A 26,628-nucleotide genomic window follows, 5' to 3' on the forward strand; every position below is an offset into this window, starting at 1 on the left:
CGCAATTTGCCAAAAATGCAATTAAATCAAATGTTTATTGGCAATTGCGACGCCCGGGCCCTGCGCAATTCGCCAAAAATGCAATCATGGATTGCTATAAATACACTTTCTTACACTCTTTCTTACAATTTGTTTGTGTCTGATTAGTAAATTGGGAGCTCTCAAGTCTCGATTCGCATTCCACAAATTGAGTTGGAAAGTCGGAGTTCATTGTAGGGCGGAGGGCCAGAGTTACAATCCTGCAACACAGGCCCAGGCATTCTTGATTCCTGATTCAGAGAATTGAGAAGGCATAAAGGTGAGTAATCATTTCTTCATACTTGGTAGTATTAGTTTTAACTTTTAATTCGTAGTGAGAGGTCAAGACTCAAGATGTCACAGTCAGACATGGGTGAGACTCCTCAGGGTGGTGAAGGGATTGGGATGTCAGACAAGGGTAAGACTCCTCAGGGCGGTGAAACTGAAGGGATTGAGAGGCCATCAAAATGCCCAAAACATAAACTTAAAGATACTACCATAAAGTCTGTCTTTGGAATTGGCAAAATTTCTGGTCCATCAACTTCTGCAGTTGCAGGAGCCATTCACAATAGCTCACCACCACCGCAAGGTGGGATTGTCATTGAGTTAAATGCATCAAATGAGGATGACAATACCGACACGACAGAAGATGTTCTAAGGGATACACACAATGAGATAATTCACTTGGATGCAAATGCTAGTACTGAAGATGATGTTGGTAGGAAGAAAAGAAAAAGGAAAGTAAAACTGGGGCGAGAGTGGGAGATGACAAGGAGTTTTAAGATTGATTGGGTAGCAAAGTACCCATTCATTGGACCGGTCCCAAACAATGATGAACAACCAACAGAATGCAGGTGTAAGATTTGTAGTTGGAAAACTAAAAGAGAGAAGAAGATGCAGTTAAAGCTTGACACCATAGAAAAGCATATTGGTAAGGTTTATGAAAAACAGATCATATACGGAAAGGAAACACAAGTAGTAAGATGGAAATCAAAGGAAGAATGTCTTCATGTTAAGTATGCCGCAGAATATGAAGAGCATAACCACAAAACGACACTGATTGGTAATAGTGGATTTGGAAATACAATCAAGACTGGGCTTGAACATGTAGCGAAAGATGCAAACTTGGCAAAGATTGTTCAAATGAGTGTTGTTTTTCATATTATGTCGAGAGGGCGTCCTATGAAAGATTTCCCAGAATTTAGTATCTTTTTTGAATGTTCCTCACTATCCTATGTCACATTGGTCAATAAACGCTAGATGGGAAATGGCAAACTGTCTCGCTGAAGTGGAAAAGCAAAATTTACAAGAGTGCAAAAGAGCCAAATTTCATTTCATTATCCATAGATGAAGTTACTGCGGTAGATAACACTGCTTGGGTTTGTATGCATGTGTATACCGTAAAAGAACATGTCCACCGAGCTCATCTACTCTGTGTTCGTAAAATGAGGGGCAATTCAACAACAGAAAATTTATATTTGGAAGTTAAGAAAGCTTTGAATGAAATTGCTGGTATGGATGACTTGACAATTGCCAAGAAGTTGGTGCGTGTTGGAGCTGCAGTAATGCAAGGTCAAAGGACCGGTCTTTGCGCAAGATTACAAACTAGTATTGCACCATACATGGTTGGCATTCAGTGCATGGCCCATCGAATGAATTTAGCATATAGAATTGTAAGCAATTTCCCTACAGTGTCAAAAGTTGAAGATCTGGTCCACAAGCTCCACTCATACTTCTGCCGAAGTCCTAAACGTTTTGCAGAATTTCAGATTTTTGTTGAGGGAGTAACAGGAGGAAACAAGCTTCTCAGGGATGTTGAGACCAGATGGATCTCCTTGCATGGACCAGCGGAATGAGTTCTAACAGAATATCAATCCTTGATCGGACTAATGTATGAGCAACGCCTCACAGTAGACAAAGCTCCTGATCTCTTATATAAGTTAAGTGATATAGAGGCTCTGTTAACTTTAGCTAGTCTTCTCCCCATGTTGGATTCAATGAACAAACTTGTTAAGAAAGCCCAAGACAGAACTATGTATATCAATGAGTATAGCACTCTATGTAAAATGATATGCTTGAGCCTGGATGGTCTATATTCAGATCTAACAGGGCGAAGCCCAAATTTTTTTAGGTGGCAGATAATTACAGATTTGAATCATGCTGAAATTTTTTTATAGTTCAATACAAAAAATGAGTTATGTGTCTTTGTAAAGGGATTTCAGATACCAATGCACCAATCTAAGACGGGCAAGCGAGGCAGAGCACTACCAGCTAAAAAGGAAGATTTTGACAGGATTGTTAAATCTGTTAGTGATAATTTGAAGTCTATTGCATATGAACTTTCAACTAAGATTCGTGAAGATTCCCTCGAGAAGAAATACTTGAAGCCATGGGTTGTGTGTATCCTCAGTTTTGGCATTCAATTGGAGATAATCCAAATGACGCAAAGATGTTTCATAAAAAACTAGAGGAAATGATATTGACATTTTCAAAAGATGCATATTGCAATGGACAACCAATAGAAGGAATTTTAAATTCAGATCATCTTAGAAAACAATGTAAACAGTTTGCATTGGTTATGAAAAAGCAGTTGGTTAACTTGGAGAATCCATTTGAAGTTGGATCAATCACAAGGTTTTGGAAAAGGATAGATCAAAGTGAAGCATTGCGTATTGCAATACCAAAATATTTGAAACTTGCTGATTTATGTCAAACAATGATATTGGGGTCGGTGGAAGATGAGAAAGTTTTCAGTGCATTAGGGCTTTTGAGATCAAAGATCAGAAACAAATTAGACAAGAATTTGGAAACTTGCTTGAGGTTGTTTGTTAACCCAGTATAATGTTAGAGATTTTCCATATGATAGGGCACTGGCAATTTGGAATTCCATGCGTGAAAGACGAGGGGTGTGCAACACTTTAAAAGCTGGTGGTGCTACTGCTAGTGTTAGTGCTGAGACAAATGAATATGATGGATCGCAGACTCAGAGTCAGCATAAAGACGAAGACATTTTTGAATAACCGACTCAGAATGAAGATGAACTTGTTAGTACTATTCAGTTTCCGGATCTTGAGTCCATTTGGGATATAGAAGCCTTGGAGTGAGTCACTGAAGCGAAATAGCAGTCAGTTTATAGGTATTTATAATTATATTACAGTTCTTAGAGTCATATTACAATTTCAATTTGCAAAATTGCAATACTATAGTTGTCATTGATGATTTTTGATATTGTATTCCTTGAATTTGTGAATCAGAACAGATACTTATTTCATATTTTTAATTGTGAATTTGAATTATTAGCAAACAATTGAATTATTAGTAAATTGGTATTTGGTTCCACATTATGTTGAACATGAAATGCAACAATTTGTGTAACAAGATCCATAAAATTATTCATATTGCATAACTGTTACTGCTAGAACCTTTCTACTGTTCTACATTAAATGTTTAACATGATGTTCATGGCGATTAGGGTTTTGTGTTTGTTTTTTCTCTTAGTTGGCTAGTAAACCGAAGTTGTCGTGCGTTGAAAATCTGAGTTGTCCTCTCTTTATTTGTCCATGTCAACGTCAAGTGTGGTCAAACGGTTGGTCAGACATGTTTAATGTTTCATCTCTAACTCGCAGATAAATTTCATGTTTAACAATTTAAGTGGCGAGTTAGCGAGTGTTGGTTTGGGTTTAAATCGCGAGGTCTCTAGTTTTTTGAGTGTTAGCATTTTATGTTAGCGAGCTGGAGATTGTTAATGAAATTGCTTTGGTCGCGATGTCTCGAATTGGTTTGATGCCATGCATTATAGCCGTGAGAGTTAGCGAGTAAGTACTAAGTCATTAATGGTCTGTGTGCCACTGCTTGCACCTGTTAATGACGGTAAATTAACATAAAGCATCGATTTTTGTTGGTACTCGTTGGGTTGCTGCGGTCAAGAGATAAAAAGTTTTGAGATTTTATGGTTATCGCTATCTCGCAGGTCCTTTATCATCAAGTCAGTTTAAGTCGCGAGCTTGCGAGTACTGGGAGATTTTAGTTGTCGCTACCTCACAAGATGTTTTGCACTTGACCATTTTATGTTGTGAGGTTGCGACTGGGTGTGATTTTATGTTGTCGCAAGGTCATGAGGTGTTTGTGGTTAAGTCATTTTAATTTGCGATCATGCGATGTGGTTGGTATCGCAGCTTAGTTGGTTTCGTCGCTTGCTCGCAGGTTTTGAAGTTGTTTAGCATTTTAAGTTGCGATCTAGCGACAGGTAAATTTTGGTCTGATTTTGTGGTCATCGCATGCTCGCGGGTTTGTAAGTCTTAAGTCAAAAAGTGTTGCGAGCATGCGATGGTGGTTAAGTGCCTTGTTGTCGCGGGATCGCAAGGGTTTAAGTCAAGTGAAGTTTCTAGTTGCGAGCTTGTGATGAAATAAGTTATTTTGTTAGATTTGTAGTGGTCGCTAGCTCGTAGGTAAAGAAAGAATATTACAAATGTTGTTGCGAGGTTGCGACTGAAGGGCTTGATGAAGATCAACGGCTATTGCTCACTCGCGAGCTTCTTTGAGGATTCATAAAAGGGGTTGCGAGCTTGCAATGAAGAGGATTTGATAGCATTGTCACTAACTCACCGGTTCCTTTCCAAATTGTTATAACCGGTTGCGAGTGTGCGATTAAAGATGGGGATTGACACGTGGACTTGTTTGCTGGGTTCTGTAAAAGTTTTGAATGGCAATCGCCAATCAAATGCCACAGTAGCTACTGCTAGTTCATGCAAGTGTGGCAATTAATATTAATGAGACTTGAGAGAAGTGACGACGCCCAAATACCATTTTATGTTGCGAGGTTGCGACTGGGTGTGATTTTATGTTATCGCAAGGTGTTCACGGTTAAGTCATTTTAATTTGCGATCATGCGATGTGGTTGGTATCACAACTTAGTTGGTTTCGTCGCTTGCTCACAGGTTTTGAAGTTGTTTAGCATTTTAAGTTACGATTTGGCGACAGGTATGTTTTGGTCTGATTTTGTGGTCATCGCATGCTCGCGGGTTTGTAAATCTTAAGTCAAAAAGTGTTGCGAGCATGCGATGGCGGTTAAGTGTCTTGTTGTCGCGGGATCGCAAGGGTTGAAGTCAAGTTAAGTTTCTAGTTGCGAGCTTGCGATGAAATAAGTGGTTTTGTTAGATTTGTAGTGGTCGCCAGCTTGCAGGTAAAGAGAGAATATTACAAATGTTGTTGCGAGGTTGCGACTGAAGGGCTTGATGAAGATCAATGGTTGTTGCTCACTCGCGAGATTCTTTGAGGATTCGTAAAAGGGGTTGCGAGCTTGCGATTAAGAGGATTTGGTAGCATTGTCGCTAACTCGCTAACACGTGGACTTGTTTGCCAGGTTCTGTAAAAGTTTTGAATGGCAATCGCCAATCAAATAGAAGGGCATGAATTCAAATTTCGCTTGAGTACTTCAGCTTTGAAGTTTGAATTAATGCCACAGTAGCTAGTTCATGCAAGTTTGGCAATTAATGAGACTTGAGACTTGAGAGAAGTGACGGCGCCCAAATACCATAAATTGCATGATCGATCCGAGATTTTGTATAATTGCATTAATGCATTCTATCTTCGAGGCAATCCAGTGAATTGAGCTCTGCAACAACGTTGGAGAATTCAGAGAGTTGGGTGTCGGAAAATTTTAGAAAATTGGTTAAGAACAAGTTTTTCTCCTGCAGCTAAAATGAGTCAGGTGACGAGTGGAACTGGAGGTTCCAAGCCCAAGCCCAAGCCCAAGCCCAAGCCCATGACAAGTGGAGCAGGAGGACCTAGAGGTTCCAAGGCCAGTGCCACTCAGGAAAAGATGGTTAAGAAATACAAAGAAGAATTTGTAGATTTGATGCCAGGGACTTCCGTTGCTTTGAATACACATGATTTGGCATGGAGAGATTTATGGAGCCAATGCAGAAACCCTACCACGCTTAATATGACTGGTTCTGCTCTGTTTCATTATTTTTGGAATAATAGGGTTAAGGGTGTCTCGATGTCAAACCCTTGGGATTTAAATATGGCAAAGTTAATTGTGCCAGATGTGTATGTTGATGTGGATTTGATCAAAGAGTTGGCCAAACGCTATTGCCCAGTATCTAGGGTAATCAATAGAAAGAACCAGTCTGCCCTAGTTTCAATTAACAGAGCTAGCTTTGTTGAAGCTTTCCAGATTACTGGTGCTGCATGTACAAATATAGATTTGGAGCGGATTGCAGAGGATTATGACAAATACAAAGGTGTTATCAAGAAGCATGCAATGCCCAAATACATGCCTAGGGTGAATAGGAAGCCGGTTATAATTCCAGAGAGTATCGAACCACCATTTGACATCACACCGTTCCACCATTATATGCATTGTAGAATCTATGGATTATGCATAGTGTTGGGTTTTGATGGAGATTCAACAGTGTCAGCTGAATTACTGATGATGGCCATGGACATTCAACACCCAGATGTTAACAAAGATCACGATTATGTGGGCTATGTGGTTGAACACATTCATAATGCTCTAGTTGAAATTCAGAGTGGTGGACCCAGCCCTACATTCAAGCATTATTCATTACTAATGCATTTAATCTTGTTCTATAATGTTGAGTTCATGGATAAAGAATTGGAGCTTTTCAAAGAAGAATTGGGTGTCTTAATGCCAATACAAAGATGGACCCAAGTTTGGGGTAGTAGTTCTCCCCATTCTTCTTTCCTTTTCTTTGAAAATTGGATTGTTTTGCCAATTATGGAAATGCTAGGAATAAATAGGGAACGATTGTCAATTAATGTTAGGAGAGTTTTGAGAGCTTACCAGTATGTTCCAAACTGGTCTATTTCACATAACTGGGGGGACTTTTATTTTTTTGATAACTTTATTGTGATCAGAGTCTATGGGTGTGTTCAACCTCCCCATATTTTACCAAAATTTGTTCCAATTAGGATTGCTTTTATGGAGTTTATCTGGCAATTTACCCTAGTTGAAAAAGAATACCTTGAAAGACACAGGAAGGGTTCTCTTCTTCCTAGGCTTTGGGTTGCGTCTGATTTTACCATTGGTACGAGTTCCTTTGATGAAGTAAACATTTTCCTTAAACAATATAGGTTGGTTAATGCTGTGTCTAGATTCTGCGATCCTGAACAATTTATTAAACTTGCATTGCCAAAAATGACACCTTGGGCCACAATAAAGGACCATGAACCATGGGATGATGAAGATGTGGTTAGAAATTTGCTGAGAAAAGATGAAGTACAAGAAAGGAGAAGAAAATGGAAAAAATTGATGAGAGTTGAAGCAGAATTGAAGGCTAGTGACCCTAGTTTCTCAGGTTTTTGCCCTGATAGCCCGCACCTGGAGAGGATTAACAAAATGTTGAGTTTATATGAAACTCTGATGGAACAAATGCCTCAAATTCTAGAAGTGGTTGCTCAGCAGCAAGACCCCCAAGATGGACATTCTTCACATGGCAAGAGGCCACTTAGTGTGTATGCTGATGATGTAGAGAGTGGGGATGAAGTTCAATCTACCCGAGTGCCAGCTGCAAAGAAACAAAAAACCAATGAGGTCGGTACAATTGTGAGGAGAGACCCTGCTAGAGCAATTGTTACAGAACAAGGACAATACTTTCATCAAATAAGGACACATCTCAGAGAAGCAGGACAGAATGAAGAACAGGGAGAAACAAATGAAGCCCTTGCTCAAGGTTTTGATGTGTGTGTGATGTTGTCAAATGAGTTCATGAAAGATGATGACTTTATTAAGTCAGATGAATTTAAGAGTTTTTTGACAAGGTTGAAACGAAAACAATTAAGACAAAATCTGATCATAGAGGAAGCAAATGAAGAAAAGAAACAGGAGATCATCAACGCACTGCAGGAATATGATCCTGACAGGGAGCAAATATTTGTGGAACAAGCAAGACAATTGATTAAGAGTACTGGTATGAGTATGATGCTTGATAGTGATATCCAATCTATTTTTATTATTGATCAGATTAGGAAGCAAGAGGACCCAATGTTTAAAACTGAATTTGAAATTGGAGATGTAATAAGAGGATCAGGATTTAATCCTAAGTCAAAGACACTTGCTGCTTGGTCTTTGGCCCCTTCCACTCAAAAGCCCCACCTTCTAAATATCCAAGTAGAAAAGAAAGCTGACAGAATGATCTGGAACTTGCAGAACACAACTGACACGAAGATTGCCTCATTTTTGACTCAAGTTTCTTTCATGAATTTATCAAAAATAGAGGATTTGTCAAGAAGATACACAGAAACATATACCCAATTGATTGCATTGTCTAAAACATATGAAGAGACACTTATGAAGAAGGGCGCTTTGGAGGAAGAGTTAGTGGAGTTGAAAGAAAAAATTGCAAATGAGCCCCCTCCAATACAGATTATAGAACAAGTACAAGAAATACTAGCTGATGTGACCAACAAAAATGGAGGAATACACAGGGAAAATTGAAAAGATTGAAAAGGAACAAAATGTCAAGGCTATCTCTGTTGTGTTAGGAATCTGAAACAAAGGATTAATGTATTGAAAGGAAAATTGATGGTAGTGCATGATTTGCACATTTCTTTGAAAGAGGCAAGTAAAACATCCTCTGAGGCTATCGCTTTTCTTGGACCTTTGTTCAATGTTTGGTCAAGAAGAAGCAGATTAATGGATAAGCTAGATACTGCAATGATGTATAGTGACGAGTTCCCTCCCAAGATCAGTGACACTGAAGGGATGGTGAAGGTAATGAATGCAACTTATGCATTTTTCATAGGGAAGGATGTGCTTATAAATGAAAAATTGCAGACATTTGGGCAAGGTTATAGTAAATTGGTGCCTTCAATTTATGGTAGTAATGGAGATTTGAAATCAGTTTCTGATTGGACCAGCGAATTTGATTTGATTCTGGAGCAAGAAGAAATAATCAAGCATGTAAATGAATAGGTTGATGCTGATTTCCTTAACGGTATGCTTGATTCATTGTTCAAGGTTGAGGTTGACCATGCAAAGTTTATTGTTGAGTCCAGGTCAGTTACAGATGCCAGATGGACATATTCATTTGCAAAGTTGGAAGAGGTAAAGGCATTCAGTTGGCCAACAGACAAAGAGGTGGACAGGTGGTAAGCCATGCTAAAGCCAAAGAAGAAATCTAAGGTTGAGGTTGCTACCCAAGATTCCTCACAGTAATCCTAAGCTTGTTGAATCCTCATCTTATAAAAGGATTCCAAGATTAATTTGAGAGGGATGGCCACTTTTTCTTTTTGATCGGTAGAGAGGGATGGCCAGTTGGCCACTTTTATTGATGTTGAACTTGAAAACTCTTATATAGTTATAAGAGCTCAACTGTTCAAGAATTTGATAAGTGCATAGTTGAATTGCATTGTGAATTTACTTTTTGATATCAGTATGAATATAATATCAATATCATTTGTAGTTTGGGATCTTCACATAATTGTCTTTGTGTTGAATTTATGTTTTCATTGTGAATTGAATGGTCAAGGGTTTTTCAGTTTACATATGAATCTGGGTTGTGTATGTAATGGCATTATTCATAATTTCATTCCTATTTATCTGCAAATGAATCTTATTTAAGTTTATTATCAGGTTGTCTTTGAATTGTAAGTGACTCTATGCCCTAGGATAAGGCACTGGTCTGTTGTCTTGATGTTTTACTAATTATGTTGTATTCCTATCTATTGTGGTGTTTAATACTTTCATTCTTAATACTCTTATGATTTTATATGCTATGGATGTTTATGTAATATATATGGAGGTGTTCTATGACTATGTCTATGATCCGCCCACCAATTACAATGAGGTGAATCCTTATTATGATTCCAGACTAACAAAAATTTTGCATTCCTGGGCATAACAGGATTAGTAAGTATTAAATGAAAAATTACATACACCATAACAATGCAACAAATGAAAAAAGTTAAATCTCATGATTCTGATCATTTGAAAGAGATAGAATTATACACAAAATAAATTTATATATAACTCCTTCAAGAACCTGCACAAAACTTGACACTAAATGCTTTTCATTTGCTTTGTAAATGACTATACAATATACAACTTGCTCCCTTCACCTAGAGTCTAGAATCACTATTGGAACCAGAAAAGGAACCCCAATGACTATACAACTTGCAAAACTGCTTGAGCCATGCTATTATCACCTTGATGCCTTCGGATGGAATGTGAGATGTTACGTTCTGTCCAACAGATCGTTTCCAAATAGAGGAGGAAGCCTTCATGCCCAGGAACAGAGACAATGGAAAGAGGAGCTCGAGCCTTCATGCCCAGGATCAGGGAAAGTGGAAACATGAGCTTTAGGGTAAACATAATATGCTGGGGAGGGGTCGCAGCTTCCATGTCGTCACAAAGATGACTGGCTGCCACTCGCCACCCAAACAAATCCTTCTTTCATTCCCATGCGGGCTCCTTCTTCAAACCCCCTGCCATCTTGTGGCAGAGTAGAAGCAGAGGATGTGCCATGTGTGGCCTTTCTTAATAATAAAAGGCTTTCACACCCCCTCTGGTAATCCTTCTCACTTTCACAACACCTCTGACAATAAACAAACTCACACAAGAGAAAACAAAAAAACACCCATCCGGTATCACAGAGCACACAACAACTCCATGCACGATCCTGCTCAAACATTATCTTCCTTTCTGAGGAAAAAACCACTCTCAAAAAATGAAAAAGGTTTCTTTTCTCTTCTACCAATTAAGTCACCACTCCATTGTATTTATAACTTTTTAGCACTTCATCTGGCGATGCTCATTCATGTGAAAAATCATTATTTTGGTGCTTTTCAACATGACTCTAGACTCTAGAAGTCATGCCTATAAAATCCACTGCATCTTGCTAAGGCTCATCTTATGTGAACGATTTTGTTCTGATTTTATTCCTCCTTGATTATACAAATTCTGCTTCAAAATCCCTGACAACAAGCAACTTTTTATTTCTCAGAGAAATCCGTAATCTCCCATCTCTAACTCAGAAGCTATCCAATCCTTTTATGCCTCTGAAACCGTCGTCCTCGCTTGTCTAATCAACCTCGACTTAGGAGAAACCTTCAAACTAGTCCCTCAGGAATGAGTCGGCATCCAAGGCTTAAAAATTCCTCGTACATATTAGCTTGCCACCACAGTTGTCGCGAGCTAGCGACCAGATAGTTTGTGGTTAAGTTTTATGGTTATCGCTAGCTCGCGAGGTAAAATGTCCGAAGACGTGATCAAGCCAAGAGCTAGCGACAAGCTGGTTTGGGTTTACATTGCAAGGTCTCTAGCTTTTTGGGTGTTAGCATTTTATGTTAGCGAGCTGGAGATTGTTAATGAAATTGCTTTGGTCGCGAGGTCTCGAGTTGGTCTGATGTCATACATTATAGCTGCGAGAGTTAGCAAGTAACTCATTTCATACAGTTGTCGCTAGCTCTCATGTATGTTTAATGTTAGCATTTTTACGTTGCGAGCTAGCGACTAGACAATTTGTGGTTAAGTTTTATGGTTATCGCCAGCTTGCGAAGTTAAATGTCTGAAGACCTGATTAAGCCGCGAGCTTGCGAGTGAAGTGCTAGCGGTTAAGAGAAAAACAATTTTATGTTGGCGAGTACGCGACAAGGGTTAAAGTTACCACTATCTCCAAGTCGCTGTGGTGACAAGGACTTAACATTTTGTGGTCGAGAATTGGCGAGTGGCAGTTCAGTTTCCCTCAGTCGCTAGATCTTGAGGTTACGAAGGCTTAGCATTTTCAGCTTGCGAGTTGGAGATAGAGAGAGTTGTAAGGGCTTGTCGCTAGGTCGTGAGATGCCCTAATGGGCAATCTTCTAGGTAGAGAGTTGACGACTGTGTGCCATGTGTTTTAATGACTTAAAGTTAATATCTTGAAATCGCCAATATTTTTTTTTTATGGTTTGAAAATAGCTTGATATCGCCAATATTTTATTTCTATGGTTTGAAAATAGGTTGAAATCGCCAATATTTTTTTTTAATGGTTTGAAAATAGGTTGAAATCGCCAATGCAAATATTTTTCTGGTTTTAAAAACATTGCAATTCGCCCATGCAAATATTTTTGGGGTTTTAAAAGCATTACAATTCGCCAGGATTTTTCACAAACTTTGAGCGATCACGACTAATTCGCCAATGGAGATTATTATTTTTCTCCGTAAACCACAAAAATTTGCCAGTAAAATTAAAAATTTCCTCGGGAATTATACAACTTTCGCCAGGTTTTTACACCTTGTCCAAGGGAGGGGTTTCTTAAAGTTTTCCCTGTTTGTGACTATGTGTTCTACCCTTTTGGCAATATGATCGACAAAATATTTGAATACCTTAGGTTCGTCCTCTGACTTTGAAGCTTTATTTGATGCTACAATGTATTGTATTTGTCCTTTACCCAAGTATCTATGTTCAAGATTTTGTGGCTCTCTACAAGAGAAGAGTTTTTTCTTTTAAAGTTCATTCTTGGTTTCCTCATATTTGTTTAGTTTTGAGGGTAGTGCCTTAGGTTGAGGGAAGCTCTTATGTTTATGCTTCTTATTCGACATCAATGGTGCAATCTTGGAGTAGAATTTATTTTGTTTATGCTTCTTATTCGACATCAATGGTGCAATCTTGGAGTAGAATTTATTTTTGGTCATTGAATCCTCTAAATTTAGAACTCTTCTAGTGGCCTCTCGTAGGGAATGCAGCCCCTTTATTAAACACCTCGAATGTTTCTCATTGTGTGGCACACTACTACATTTTGTAACTTTGTTACTTTAGTTATTGTGGAAGAGATCAAAATTTCCTAAAATTCTTTTATATCACTCTATATATAAATGTCCCTACAAAATAAATAGGAACGATTTGACCAAGGTAAAACTTCTTATATCTCTTAGAAAGCAGAATCGCTTAATAAATGATATGATTTGGTTAAGGTTGAGTTTGTTGAAGGTTCTCTTTTATTTCATATTAGGACTGGTTTGCAGAATCATCAAGTCAAAGGAACAATTCCATATTAAAGATCTATATGCTTATTTGTTATCATCATGTAGGTCAAATAAAATTATTAATGTTTGTCGAACATTATCTTCTCGTACTACTGACAAATTAAATGTTTTTCTGCTGGAAGTTCAAATTGAATCCAATGCTTATGGACCAACTACTGGGAGTAGTGATTTGGTTGGGGGTGATTGGATGGATGTTGCAAAAAGTTCTTCAAAATCTGTTAAGGATGCCGGAATGAAGTGTTAGAAATTAGTACTTAACATAGATTATTGAATAATAAATACTAATCTAAGTGATTATAATCACATTTGTTAGTAGAGACTTGTTATTAGTTAGTTGTTAGTTTTTGGGTAGTTGAAGGTTGTATGGATATATAAAGGCGTTAAATGTAATAGTGATGTGTTGAAGATGAATGATTGATTTACTATGTTAGAGCCTTAAACTCTTTGTTTTCTCATTTTTGAATACAAATGCCAAGGAAACAATGGATGGAGTTAGTAACAAAAATATTTCAGGAAAAAAATTGGCAAACCAAAAAGTATAAGATTTAAAAAAAAAAAATGAATTTAATGGGGAAAAATATCAAATTAAAAAACATAAAAAAATGTAGAAAAAGTGACAAGAATATCACGTTTCTCAAATTTTAATGCAATTTCCATAGCATAGAGATATAGAGAGCAAATAAAATTGAGAGTTTAGCTCATGAATTGCAGAATATAGATTTTTATTGGATCATCTTGATTTGAATCTCAATTTGTCAATCTAAAAGATTGATAAATTGTCTTTTTAGGGGTTAGTTTTTATTTTTTGGTGCAAATCAGGTTTATAAACCCGAAATGCACCAAAGTCATCCTTTTTTGTGCAAATTGGGTTTATAAACCCGAATTGCACCAAAGTCACCCTCTTGGTGTAAATCGGGTTTATAAACCCGAATTGCACCAAAGTCTCCCTTTTGGTGTAAATAGAGTTTATAAACCTAAATTACACCAAAGTAATCCCTATTTGCATTTTTTTGGTCTTTTTTGTCCAACTTTGATAATTCTTCAAATCAATGCTACACTCCATTCTAGATGCCAGATTCTACACATAACGACCAGATGACTCTGAAATACAGGATACCTTGCAATAATATGAAGATTTCCTAAAGAAAAATGGAGATGATGATGTTCAAGATGGAGATCCAGACACAGTCATTTTTATGCATTTCTAGTTTACTGTCCTCTTGTAATTCCAATTGACACTTAAGGTGTTATTTTGTATATACAATTTTGCATGTAGGATTCCACAACTCCCAAGTCAAATTGAACTTTACTTTTGACTTAGTCATAGTTAGTTGAGTTTTTTCCTCATTTTACTCATTGCCCCTCTCCTATATATATGAGGGTGCCCATTGTAATTTTCATCTTTAATCTTATGCAACAAAATTTTGCCGAAGTGGAGCAAAAGTGAAACTTTGAGTGTGTATTGTTATTTTGCAAATTTGATCAAATAAGAAGACATCTTTGGCATTCAGACTTTGTGTTGAATACATTGTGATTGATGGTGAGAGTGTTCTTACGTCATTCTTGTGATAAAATCTTGTTTTGAAAAAATAAAAGCATTGTGTTGAAGTAGTATTAAAGAGTAGAATAAGTGTCAGTTTGTAAACTTTGTGTTACATTTCAGTTCTTGTTAAATAGAATTAGTAATTAGTACAAGAGGTAATGATTTGAAGACTTTGAGCTCCTTTCGTTATTTTGTGAAAAGATTATCAAAATTGTAATAGGATATCAAGATAAAGATTTTGTGCTTTACTATGTTATCTTAGTATATACCGTAGAATACAGAACTCATTTGTAAAAGGTTGATAGGATTATAATGATTACAAGACTTTGAGCTTGAACACTGTTTTCTCGTCCCGGAGAAGCAACAAAGGACTTTGTGCCTTTACGAAAACTTTGCTTCTTTATTTATATTTTTCATTCGCATGCTCTAAGTTATTTTCTTTGTAACTTTGAAGTTTATTAATCATTATTGCTCCAGATTGTAAATTCTTTTCTGAAAAAAGAGGAAAGAATAACATCTATTCTAAAGAGAGAATAAGATGATGTACCACCCAAATTTAGAATAGTATTCATAATTAAATTTATGTTTCAAGTAGAGAGAGTAGTATGTCAAAGGGGGAGCCTTCACTTATAATTAGGAGATATTCATTCTCACACACTGTGGCTGAAACCACAATTTTGTGAACTTCCCCAGTTTACAAAATTTTCACCCAACAAAGCTTTCCACAACTCTTTGGTGCACCAATTGCATGTCAAGGTGCGATTGCTTTGTGGGGGTAGCACCCTTAACAGGGTCCAGGTAATTTCTTGTCACTATATATGGTAGGGTCAAGGAGCAAAACTCCAACCACCAAGCACAAATGAAGACCTTCAAAACTACACATTTTCATGACATATCGTGCCAAGTTTGCTTGGGTTTTTCCTAGATGAACCCAAAGCTTCACTCCTGCATCTTGCTCATATACGTAGACAAATAGGACTTGATCATGGATCCGATTCAAATCGAACTTGGATTCGCCTAGTCTAGAGGCAGATATGGTACATATATAAAAAGTAACATAGATATTATACATAAAAAGAAATTGTTGCTTGTTTCTAATGGCGTACAAGATGGTACTTAAATACATGTCCATAATTAATAATTTGAAACTTTTGATGGGGGGTTGATAGGATAATGACTATTTACTAAATACGTTGATAGTCAGAATGACTCCCAAATTAGATAACATTTTACATGTCTCTTCCATTACTAACATTGAGACATTAAATGTGAACACTGTGAATAATCTATTTGAAGAAGAGAAGATAAAAAAAGTTGCAGATTTCATGATCAAGATACATAGTAGAAGATTCAAGATGCAAAAGGAAAAAGAGATTTAGCTTGTGTGGTGTTGCCAGGAATTTTTGGTTTGGGCTTTTCCTTCTTACTTCCTTGTTGGCTATTCGTGGGTCCCATAGGCTGTTTGGCCTCGTGGACATTATTAAAAACATTCATTCATTTAACAATCCGAGATTCATGCGAGACTAGAGCACCAAAAGCAGGCGTGATGTCAACTATAGACGACATTTTCCTGATTTTTTTGCAAGTCAACCTCCTTTCTTCAATTACTCCCATGAAATACACATGGATTCCATTTTTATGGTTGTTGGTTTACCTTTTCTTTTCTTTAGGTTATTTTAATTTAGCTCTTTTCTTTCTTTTATAAAATTTTACATATGTATTTTGAATTTTAATAATGGGCATTTATAAAAATTATGTACTCTTTTATTTACATTAATTTTTTTTAACAATATTTATTATGTTTAAATTTAATTTTTTTATTGAGTATTTTATTTTATTTTATATTTTAATATAACATTTAATAACTGTGGGTTCATCTTCCCAATCTTCCTCTTCATTTTTTGGAGCATTCTTGTTATGAGGCCATTGACAATTCTATTGGACGCTTCTTGAAGGTGGATGAGACCATGTCCTTCATGGGTCATTCTACTTTTGCTCGCATTCTTATCGACATTGACATCTCTATGCCTCTCCTTGGGGATGTGGTTCTTATGGTTGGGGATAGGCCATGGACTCAATTGTTGGATTATGAGGGCCTCCCCTTTCGTTGTCATAGATGCTTCTCAATGGGTCACTTGGCTATGGATTGTTCTCTCTTGTGCCGTTAGGTTATTGCTACTTGGTGGAAAGATGCGAATGTTGATCATTTGATTTTCGATGCTTCTGATTCTGCAGACTCCTCATGCTGATGACGATTCATCCTAGGATGAGGTTGTGCCTGTTATTGCTATTGTGGCCTGTTGCCTCCCTTGGTCTCCCTCCTACTGATGTGGCTTCGGTTGGACCTGAGGTTCTTACTCCCGTTGCTCCTTTTTTGCAGAAACAATCTACCCCTGATCTACAACAATAGTTTGGTCCAAGTGTTGACAAACAATCTTGGGGGCTTTTCTCCCTTGATCCCATTGGTAATGATAATCGTAATGGTAGTATTGCTTGGACTGTTGTTTGTTGTAGGCCAAAAGGTAATTCTTCCACCTCCCAAATTCTCCCATGTTCAGTTGTGGGTGTTTCTTCTCATTCTTGAGTTGAGATCCTAACTTTCTGCTGGTGTGCTGTTGAAGCTTTGTTCGGCCTTTGTTGTAACAGTGGTCTTCCCTCCTGCTGTTATGGCCTGTTCATCCTGAGTTTGTAAAGGGTCAGCACCTTTTATTTGCTGCCTACAGGCAGCAGTTTGTATACAGGGTCAACACCCTTGGTTTACTGCTTATTAATATAAAAACAATTAGTAAATTGAAATTTCATATTTTAGAATGTTTAATTTAGTTTTTGAATTATAAATATATAAAATTTAGCAAATTAAATTAAAATAATTAAATTCAATTAAACAAATATGATATTGTTTTATATTAAAATTAACAAATTTAAAATTAAAAATTTAAACTTATTAATATTTTAAATTTCATATAATTTATTTAAATTTAATATAGTATTATTTTATATAAAATAATTTAAATATACAATATATAAAAAAATAAATTTTGTAGATATATTACTTATATTTAAAAAATAATAATTTATATAAGGTGAGTTTAATCATGAATTTTTTTCAACTTCTTAATTTTATTGTTACCCATTGCGAACTTGAACTAGAGCCTTGAGACATTGGTTGGATGGACAATGTTGGCATCGATATTAGCTTGGCTTGTTATGCTAAGAGTGCTCCAAAGGATACATCGGTATATTGAATGAAGTTCTGTAGCATTATCTCTGGTTTGTCCATCTCAGGACCAGTTGATTTATGGGAGTACTTTCCTTAACGTGGACACTTGTGTCAATATAATAAAGGTCTAATAAATATTTTCTTACTAGGCTATCTAAGAAGTGGAATCAATTCCAAGAACATGACTATTCAGGACTCATTTATCTAATGTTTTTCAGCATAAACATGCAGATGTCTTTTGAAAGTGTAACACTGGTAATGATTTTGGTTATACAATTTTTGAGGGAGAATTCAAACCTGTATAAGTTCAATAAAGCCATGTTGTTGAAAAGTATCTATCTTTGGAGATGATTTTCTTTGTTTTAACTTTTTATATGATGGCTTGCTACTGGCAGATATTCGATGAAGCAAGTTTAGCAGTGCTTCAGAAAATTGTGGCTCTACCTACATACCAGGAAGATCATCCCAGTGGCACTGTGATGCGTATACTTAAAACACCAGTGGAGTACAGGGTAAAGCTAGAGTAACCTTTTCATGTATATTGTATCGATATTAAAATGTACTGTATTTTCAAAGGAAAATATACTGAAAGTTCCAATCCTTTTTCCTTAGTTTGATTCTTCAGTTGAGTGTACTTCTATATTTACTAGCCTTTTGGCGGATATTGTTTTGTGAGTTTGTACTGTTTCTGTTATATTGTATGAGACTACAGATTGATGTAAAACTAGAAATAAGAAGAATGGTGTGTCCTGTGCCTACGTGAGATCAATAATAATACATAAAAACGGAGAAAAAAATAAAACTAAATCCTGATATTTCAAGGTCTCTGTGTTATGAACTTGAGTAACATAATAATGTTTATTAGTCCTTGATTGTTCTTAGAGCACATTTTCCAATTCCCTTAGGAATTTGTTCTAGGAAAGTGCACACGCTTAATTTTTCTGTCGCCACTATTTTTGTGATGTTGGCATGGAAACCATGCAAATTGTTCCTTTTTTTCCCATCATTTGGGAACACATTCTTCTCTTCCCATCCTCGAGGTATTTCCATTCTTGTCTTGAGAGTAGTGGTTTCCATAGCATTCAAATAAAGCCGCCTTGTTTATGTTTGCATCCCTATGTAGTTTCAGATTTAATTAAAATCAGCACTGGGTTTCAACTCCAAAACTTATCTTGATAGGAGTTCAATGAAGTTGATTCTATTACTTTCCAATTAGCCCACCTTTCATTATTATATTTTATTTTTGACCTTGAATTCTTGTATTGTATTTCTTATTTCCATGGCATATTCACCCTCTGACATTATCAAATTCAAAACCATGACAAACAACCTTTCAAAGTTATAAACAAGTGGTGATCTTATATAAAATAATCAAATCTGAAATTACTCGGCATATGCACATTTATATTTCACAAGTTCTTTCGAAGTGCTAGAGCAATTCCTTTCCATTACTTGGAAGTCCATCGAAACCTGTGATGCTTCTCCCTTAGTCAATTTTACATTGTTGCTAGTTGAGGGTTCATTGGGAATTCTAACAACCATGGGAAGCTTCAACCATTTTGCCTTGGTCATTTTTACCTCCGTCAAGCCACCTTTGTTTCTCTATTAGGGATTGAGGATGAAGTAGGAATCGAGAGCATCGTTGGCAGCTCCTGAAGTTTCGAGAAATGTGTTGGGGCTCGACAAGGTTCATGGGACCTATGAAAGTTCCCATTGGCCATAACTTGGCCAATTTTTGTCCAAATTACTTCAAGTTGGAATTTGGGGACACCTTTTGGATGATTTATCAGATAATTTTTGATCTCATGATGATGCCTTGAAGGGTGGGTGACATCAACAAAGGATATGATGTTGTCAACATGAAGATCAGGTTTTTGGGAAGGAATGAAAGGATTGGCAATTTTTTAGTGGCTAATTTGCACCAATTGGCAATTTTTTAAAATTTGGAAATCAAAATTTGGCTAATAGTTCAAGTTTTAAGGTGATCTAAATCGCCACAGTTTTACAAAATTTTATTTTAGTATTATTTAAATCGCTAGAGAGTTTATTTTATTAAATTTTTGAACTCAAAGATTCGCCAAAATATTTGATACATGATTGGATCAGATTCACCAAAAAATTATAATTTATTGTAAAAAATTAAATTAATTCGCCAAGAATACATCATAATTATTAGTTACTTTAGGGTTTTATCAGCAATATTTAGTTGCAACCATTCATTCAAAATATAATCTAATGACCATCATTGCATTCCATGAGGTAAATTGTACCTACAAGTTGTAATGCTAATGGGGGATGAGTTGCTTTCAATTGTTGATCTCAAAAGAAATCAATGGTATAAAAACAATTTTGGGCCCATGAGTATTACAAATTTTAAGCACATTTTATCTAACAAAATACAAAGAGGTCAATTAGATTAATTTAAATTAATGGCAGTAACTAAATAAAGTAGTGTCTACCCTTTAAACTCATTAATAATTTCCACCTTAGGCCTCAACTTTTCTATAAGGATGGTAAGAAGTTAAGTGAAAGCTCGATTGTTTGATGAGAAGAGTTGCTTTCAATTGTTGATCTCAAAAGAAATCAATGGTATAAAAACAATTTTGGGCCCACGAGTATTACAAATTTTAAGCACATTTTATCTAACAAAATACAAAGAGGTCAATTAGATTAATTTAAATTAATGGCAGTAACTAAATAAAGTAGTGTCTACCCTTTAAACTCATTAATAATTTCCACCTTAGGCCTCTACTTTTCTATAAGGATGGTAAGAAGTTAAGTGAAAGCTCGATTGATTGATGAGAAGATTTGGAGAGTAGAGTGAAAGGGATGAGTCGAGGATTGGGGATCCAAAATGACTCATAACACATGCCAAAGGAGAAAGAAGGTAAGGAGGAAGCTTGAAAGTTGAAGCTCAATGGAAAAGACTTGAGGAATTTCTTAAAAGGAGCTTAGGGCATTGGGCTTTGGGGATGACTTCTTTTGCATTTCGAAATGGGAAAAGGGTAAAGGGGAAGCTTGAAGGCCAAAGTCCGACAAACTTCATACTAAAGGTGTTTCTTTGGATTTGGACTTTAGGGTCGGGGATTGCGAAGGTGAAGGCGATAGTGTCAACACTTAGGCTCGAAAGGGTCAACATTTAGGCTTTTTAGGGACCGGGACTTGGGCATTAGGGACAACAATGGGATCTGATTGAAAGTGGTAGAGGAGAAGGGCAAAGACCAATGTCCCAAAGCTCCAATCTGAGATAAAACAAATCATAGACTTCGAGACAGTTTTCATGAAAGAAACATAGACCAATGTCCTGAAGCCCATATTACTACTTTTACAATGCTTCACTAACTCAAATGGAATGGTGGATTTAAGAGAAGAACTATCCTTTGCAAATGAAAATAGGATAGTCCACATACCCTTAGGAGTGGAAATAGATAATTTGTATATAGAAGAAATAGTTTAGAAAGGAAATGAGAAAGAAAACCTTAGACTTCTATACCCTATAGGCAAGTTGTCCAAAATGAGACTAATAGAAGAACCAAACTTAGAAGGGGAGAAAGAGGTTCAAAGTGATAATTAAAGTTTTGACAATGAAGAAGTTCTAAATGCTTGGCCAAGAAGAACCAAAATTAACATCCCAAAAAATACATGGGTTCCAAAGGGTATTTATAGTACACAGTCAATCAAAAAACCTATCACAACTTATCACAATCTTGAGTAACGTACCACATAATAATGAAAATGAAGCAAAAGATAACCTTATATTCACTCCCCATATATCACGAAAAATAGGCCACATTTCAAGGGGTATCTCACACGTGAAGCTGCTTATATTTAGGAATTGAAGATCTCAATACCTACGTAGAGGATATGGAGTGAATTTTTGACAAAGAAGATTTTTGGTTAGACTCATTCCAATATAACCTAATATGCTATATCACATGTTGGAGGAAGACCCAATAAAACAATATTCCCAAAAGGAATGCATTTAAAATTTTGATACAAACAAGGTACTTATTGAAAGAAGGGGATATGAAAAGGATCCTCTCATGTTATTTAGAGGGCGATGGACTCTGCACTGAGACAGGTCATTGGGAGCACACAACCTACACTTGGTCGAGTTAGGCCAATGAACGAGCTGAGCGGGAGGGGGGGGGGACTCGATAGTTGGAGTGGGTGGGAGGCTACACACACACGCACACACACACACACACATGTGCACACACACATGTACATGCACACGCACAATATTGAACAAGAATAGAGAACACAAAACAAAATAGTAGGGAGATCTACACACACACGCAACCTAATATATTGAACAAGAATGAATAACATAAAACAAAATACTAGGGAGATCTCCAAGATGACTTCCAACATACATTTTCCTTCTATGATACATAAACACACACATACACACATACATACACATACACACATACATACACATACACACATACATACATACATACATACATACACACACATACACGCATACATGCATGCATGCATATAATGGACCATGACATAAGTAGCACAAACCTGATATATTGAACAAAAACGAAGAACAAGAATAAATAATATAAAACAAAATACTAGGGAGATCTCCAAAAGGCAACATACATTTTCCTTCTATGATACAAATGAAGACATCTATACTAGATTACTAAAAATGGAGCAAATTAGATTGAGTGGATGAAAAAGGAAAACCAATATCCAAGGAAATGGTGTTATACAACACATTAGGAAAGCGAAGAAGAAAACCCAAAATTTAATATTTATTTAAATCAAGGAGAAAAAAAAATCCTACGTAGAGGATATGGAATGAATTTATAACCAACCCTTAAAGATAAGGGAGGAAAATATAGCTATCACAAGCCATCCCAAATTAGTAAACATTAGGGATTATTGGGATGGTAAGGTAGTGATGTAGGTGGACAAAATATTATGACTATGAGAATCTCTTTCCTCTAACATTTAATGACTTAAAAGGGACCAAATAAGTAGGGGTAATTAGAATAAAATTAAAGGAATGGGAAAAAGTGTAGAAGAAAAGACCCTACCAACTAAATCCAAATATGAAAAATAATGTCAAAGTAGAAGTGGATAAAATGCTAAATGCAAGAATTATCAAGCTAGTATGGTCATACAAAATAAGAAAATAGGGGAAATAAGAATTTGTGTGGATTTTAAAGAACTTAACAAAGCATGTATGCATGAACCCTTTTCTACACCTTTTATAGAGGGAAAATTAGAGTCAATGGTAGGCAAATAAATTCTCTCTTTTACAAATATATTTTTCGGATACCACTAGGTAAAGATTAAGGAGGAAGATCAATCTGAGACCACTTTTGCTACTAAGTTAAGGCTCATACATGTACATAGTAATTCATTTTGGGCTAAAGAATGCTCCAACAATCTTTAATCAAATATGCCTAATTCATTCAAGGATTTATACATGATTTTTTGAAGGCATAGTTGGATGACTGAATAGTCTATGGATTAGAAAAAAGATCATATACAAATACTTTGCATAATGTTGGAAAGATGTAAAAGTTTACAAATTTCCCTTAAAATAAAGAAATGCATCCTTGCAGTACCTTTTGACACACTTCTAGGCCATATCATTTGCAAGGAAAGGTTGATGGTAGATCCCTTAAAAGTTGCACTCATCATGACACTACAACTGCTAAAGTACACAAGTGAAAACCATTTTAGGATATACATGATATCACTACAAATTCATTAGAGGATATGTGGCAATTGTAGCCCCTTCAAAATAATTATGAAAGAAGAAATTAAACAAAGCTATTGAATAAAAAAGAGCTATTTGACACATTTGAGCAAAATATTGTAGCACCTATCCTTATCTTCATAGATTGGACATCCCCTTTCCATGTCCACGTGGATCCATGTGGAATAGTCATAGGAGTAGTTATAGAAAACCCTATAGGAAACAAAGACCACCCTTTAGCATTTGCAAGTAGGAAACAAAAAGAGATGCCCTTACAATTGTAATGTCGTACAAAATTTAGACACTTTTTATTCTACACCATTCACATTCTACACCTATCATGAGCCATTGAAGTATCTATTGAATAGACTAATAACCTAGGGAAGAATATGTAGATGGTTGCTACTATCTCAGGAGTTTGATTCGAACATTATGCTAAAACCAAGAAGAAATAATCTTGAGGCCCTAAATACCTCTCCAAAATTGAAACTAGAGAAGAACAAGCTTGCTAAGAGGAAGATCCCCGTAACATAAACCTGTTTAGAGTAACTATGGTACCTTAGGAACTCCATGATGTGGCAACATTACTGTTTACAAGAGAATTTCTACTATACATATTATTATGGGACAAGGCACTTTTGTGAAAATCTCTACCCTACACATTGATTAAAGGATAATTACACAAAATAGGGAGATATAATATTTTTAGAGAGTAGTGTATGAGAATGGGTGAGAGGAAATACTTAGGGAAGCTTATGAAGGAATATCCAATGGTCATAACTTAGGAAAAGCTAGCACAAAGAAGTAAAGCTAGTATGACTCTAGTGGCCAATACTTCACAAGGATGCAAAGAAATATGCCAAAAACTATGACATATGTCAGAGGGAGGGAAAATAGAAGAGACGAAATACCCTTGCGACAAGTCCTAGGTCAAGTTCCATTTAAAAGCAGGCCATAGACTTTTTAGGACCAATAATCCCATCAATAAAATATTCAAAAGTCAGGGTCATTATAATATAGTGGATTACTTGCCAAAATTGAAAGAAGAACCCACAAGAGATTGTACCACAAATAATGCAACAAAATTTCTCTATGAGAATATAATTACAAGATTTGATTGCCCAATTAGTATTACTAGTGATCGAGGGAAACATTTTGTAAATAAATTGATTGTAGAGTTGTTAAACGTTTCATGATAACACACACGAAAAGCACTCCCTACCATCCTTGGGTGATTGGAGCCATACCCTCAACAAGATGATAGGTACTATGTTAACCAAAATGTGTAATAGTAATAGAACTGATTGGGATGTTAAGATATTGGTAATATATGAGGATACAAAAGTACTTTTAAAGGATCTAAAAAGTTCACTCCATTCTAGTTATGACATGGATAGAAGAACTGGAAAAATTAGATGAAAATAAAGTATTTGTACTATACTATCAAAATATAGAATGTAATTGACCAAAGTATTGGCATGACATAAGTTTAAACCATAAACAAAAATGACATGGTGTTACTCTACAATAATAAGTTTAAGAAACAAGGAATATTAAATGTTAGATGGTTGGTGCCATGATACATCATTGATATATTAGATTTTGGAGCACTGGGACTAAAAGACTTGATGATGAATTTTTACACTGTTATGTATATGGTGCAAGACAATAACTTTACCATCAATCAATAGTATAGAAGAGATAAACTCATAAATTATTTGTATTATAATTGTACACCAGGTATATTATATGGAAAAAGTAAATTAACTCGCCAAAACGTTGTTGAAAGCCAACAAATAGAAAAGTGCGAGAAGATAGTAAATGGCTATACTAATGTGCTCCCCACTACTAGTTACGAATACAATCACACATCATCATCACTTTGCACTTGTGGTTTTCACTTTTACCATCACTTTCTCCCTTGCATAGCTCAAGCTTGATACAATGAAAGTCTTATCCTTGCTCCCATTGTTGCATATGATTGTCATTGATGTCCACACATGATTGTTTGTTGGTCATTGATGTCAACAAAGGTTAACAATGTAGGTATCATGATGACATATTAAGATGAGAATTAGAAGTATTAAGGTGATGATTAGAAGTACTCAAACGAGGATTAGAAGCATGATGGTGAATTGGATATGATGCCGATGGTCATGAGCCTATTGTAAATTGTTGTCCTATCTCTTTTATTGCTGCTAAATAAGCAATTGGGACTGATGTTACAAAGAAGTTCTAGTCTTCGCATATTGTTGAAAGAATAAGAATGCAAGAAGTTATGCTAGAAATTGCTCAAGAGAATGCTCCACATTTCTCCGCATTTGAGGATAGGGACTTGTGGTTCAAAAATTAGCTTGTATGTGTTGTGGACAATGTATATTTCTCATTTCAGGACACAAAAGTTACCACATGTTTCTTGTAATTGTAGTATGTGGACAGTTTGGTTGTATGTTAGAAACAGTCTAGGAAATGCTTTTCATTTCTTTGCATTCACATGTTTGCTCTTACGGTTTGGTGGACATGCTTATGTTGTCTGTGTAATGTCTCTCTGCTAGTTTCAAGTGTTAAATGCACCATAAGTATGATTGTTAATGTTCTATCTCAAGATTGTGTTTACTAGCTTACCCATAATGAATTGTTATGTATCTGCTTGCTTTTGCCAATTTAATTGGTGTGATAGTTTGAAAGGAGTGTATGGGAATGTTGTTGAACATTCATGGAACATCTCTATGTGGTCCACACATGAAATTTTGTTTTCTATAGAGCAACATGTTGTCTATTGTGGGCATTTTGAGAAATTTGTGATTGTTTGGCCTACAAGGCATGATCTCTCATGTGCACCATGTATTTGAGTGTTTGGGCCAGCCTTGGAGAATGTGGTAAGATTTTTTTAGGTTGAGCTAAGTCTTGATGTGAATTGCAATGTGTAATTTCTCTTGGCAAGTGTGCTTTTTGGTTGACTAGTAAAGAGCTACACGTTTGATCTACATGTTACTTGGTTGCCGACTTGGAGTGATTTGTGTTGATGCTTGAATGGATGTGCTTGCTTGAAGACGAGTTGTAAAGATGATTTTTGTCCCATTTATCTTCCATAAAAGATTGCAGTGGGTTTCTTTTCTCCACAAAGGTGT

General features: G+C 36.1%; 1 protein-coding gene across 5 annotated transcripts in view; it reads left to right on the forward strand.

Annotated features, from left to right (window-relative positions):
* The window catches only part of LOC131029311 (peptidyl-prolyl cis-trans isomerase ppi1), a 148,418-nt gene that overhangs the window by 91,367 nt on the left and 30,423 nt on the right, over positions 1 to 26,628 (forward strand). For all 5 annotated transcript variants that reach the window (XM_057959748.2, XM_057959749.2, XM_057959752.2 and 2 more), the window contains one exon: positions 18,165 to 18,281. In XM_057959748.2, the coding sequence (XP_057815731.2) occupies positions 18,165 to 18,281 (117 nt within the window). The remainder of the gene's footprint in view (positions 1 to 18,164; positions 18,282 to 26,628) is intronic.

This window comes from Cryptomeria japonica, chromosome 10 (assembly GCF_030272615.1).
Source record: "Cryptomeria japonica chromosome 10, Sugi_1.0, whole genome shotgun sequence".
Taxonomy (NCBI): Eukaryota; Viridiplantae; Streptophyta; class Pinopsida; order Cupressales; family Cupressaceae; genus Cryptomeria; species Cryptomeria japonica.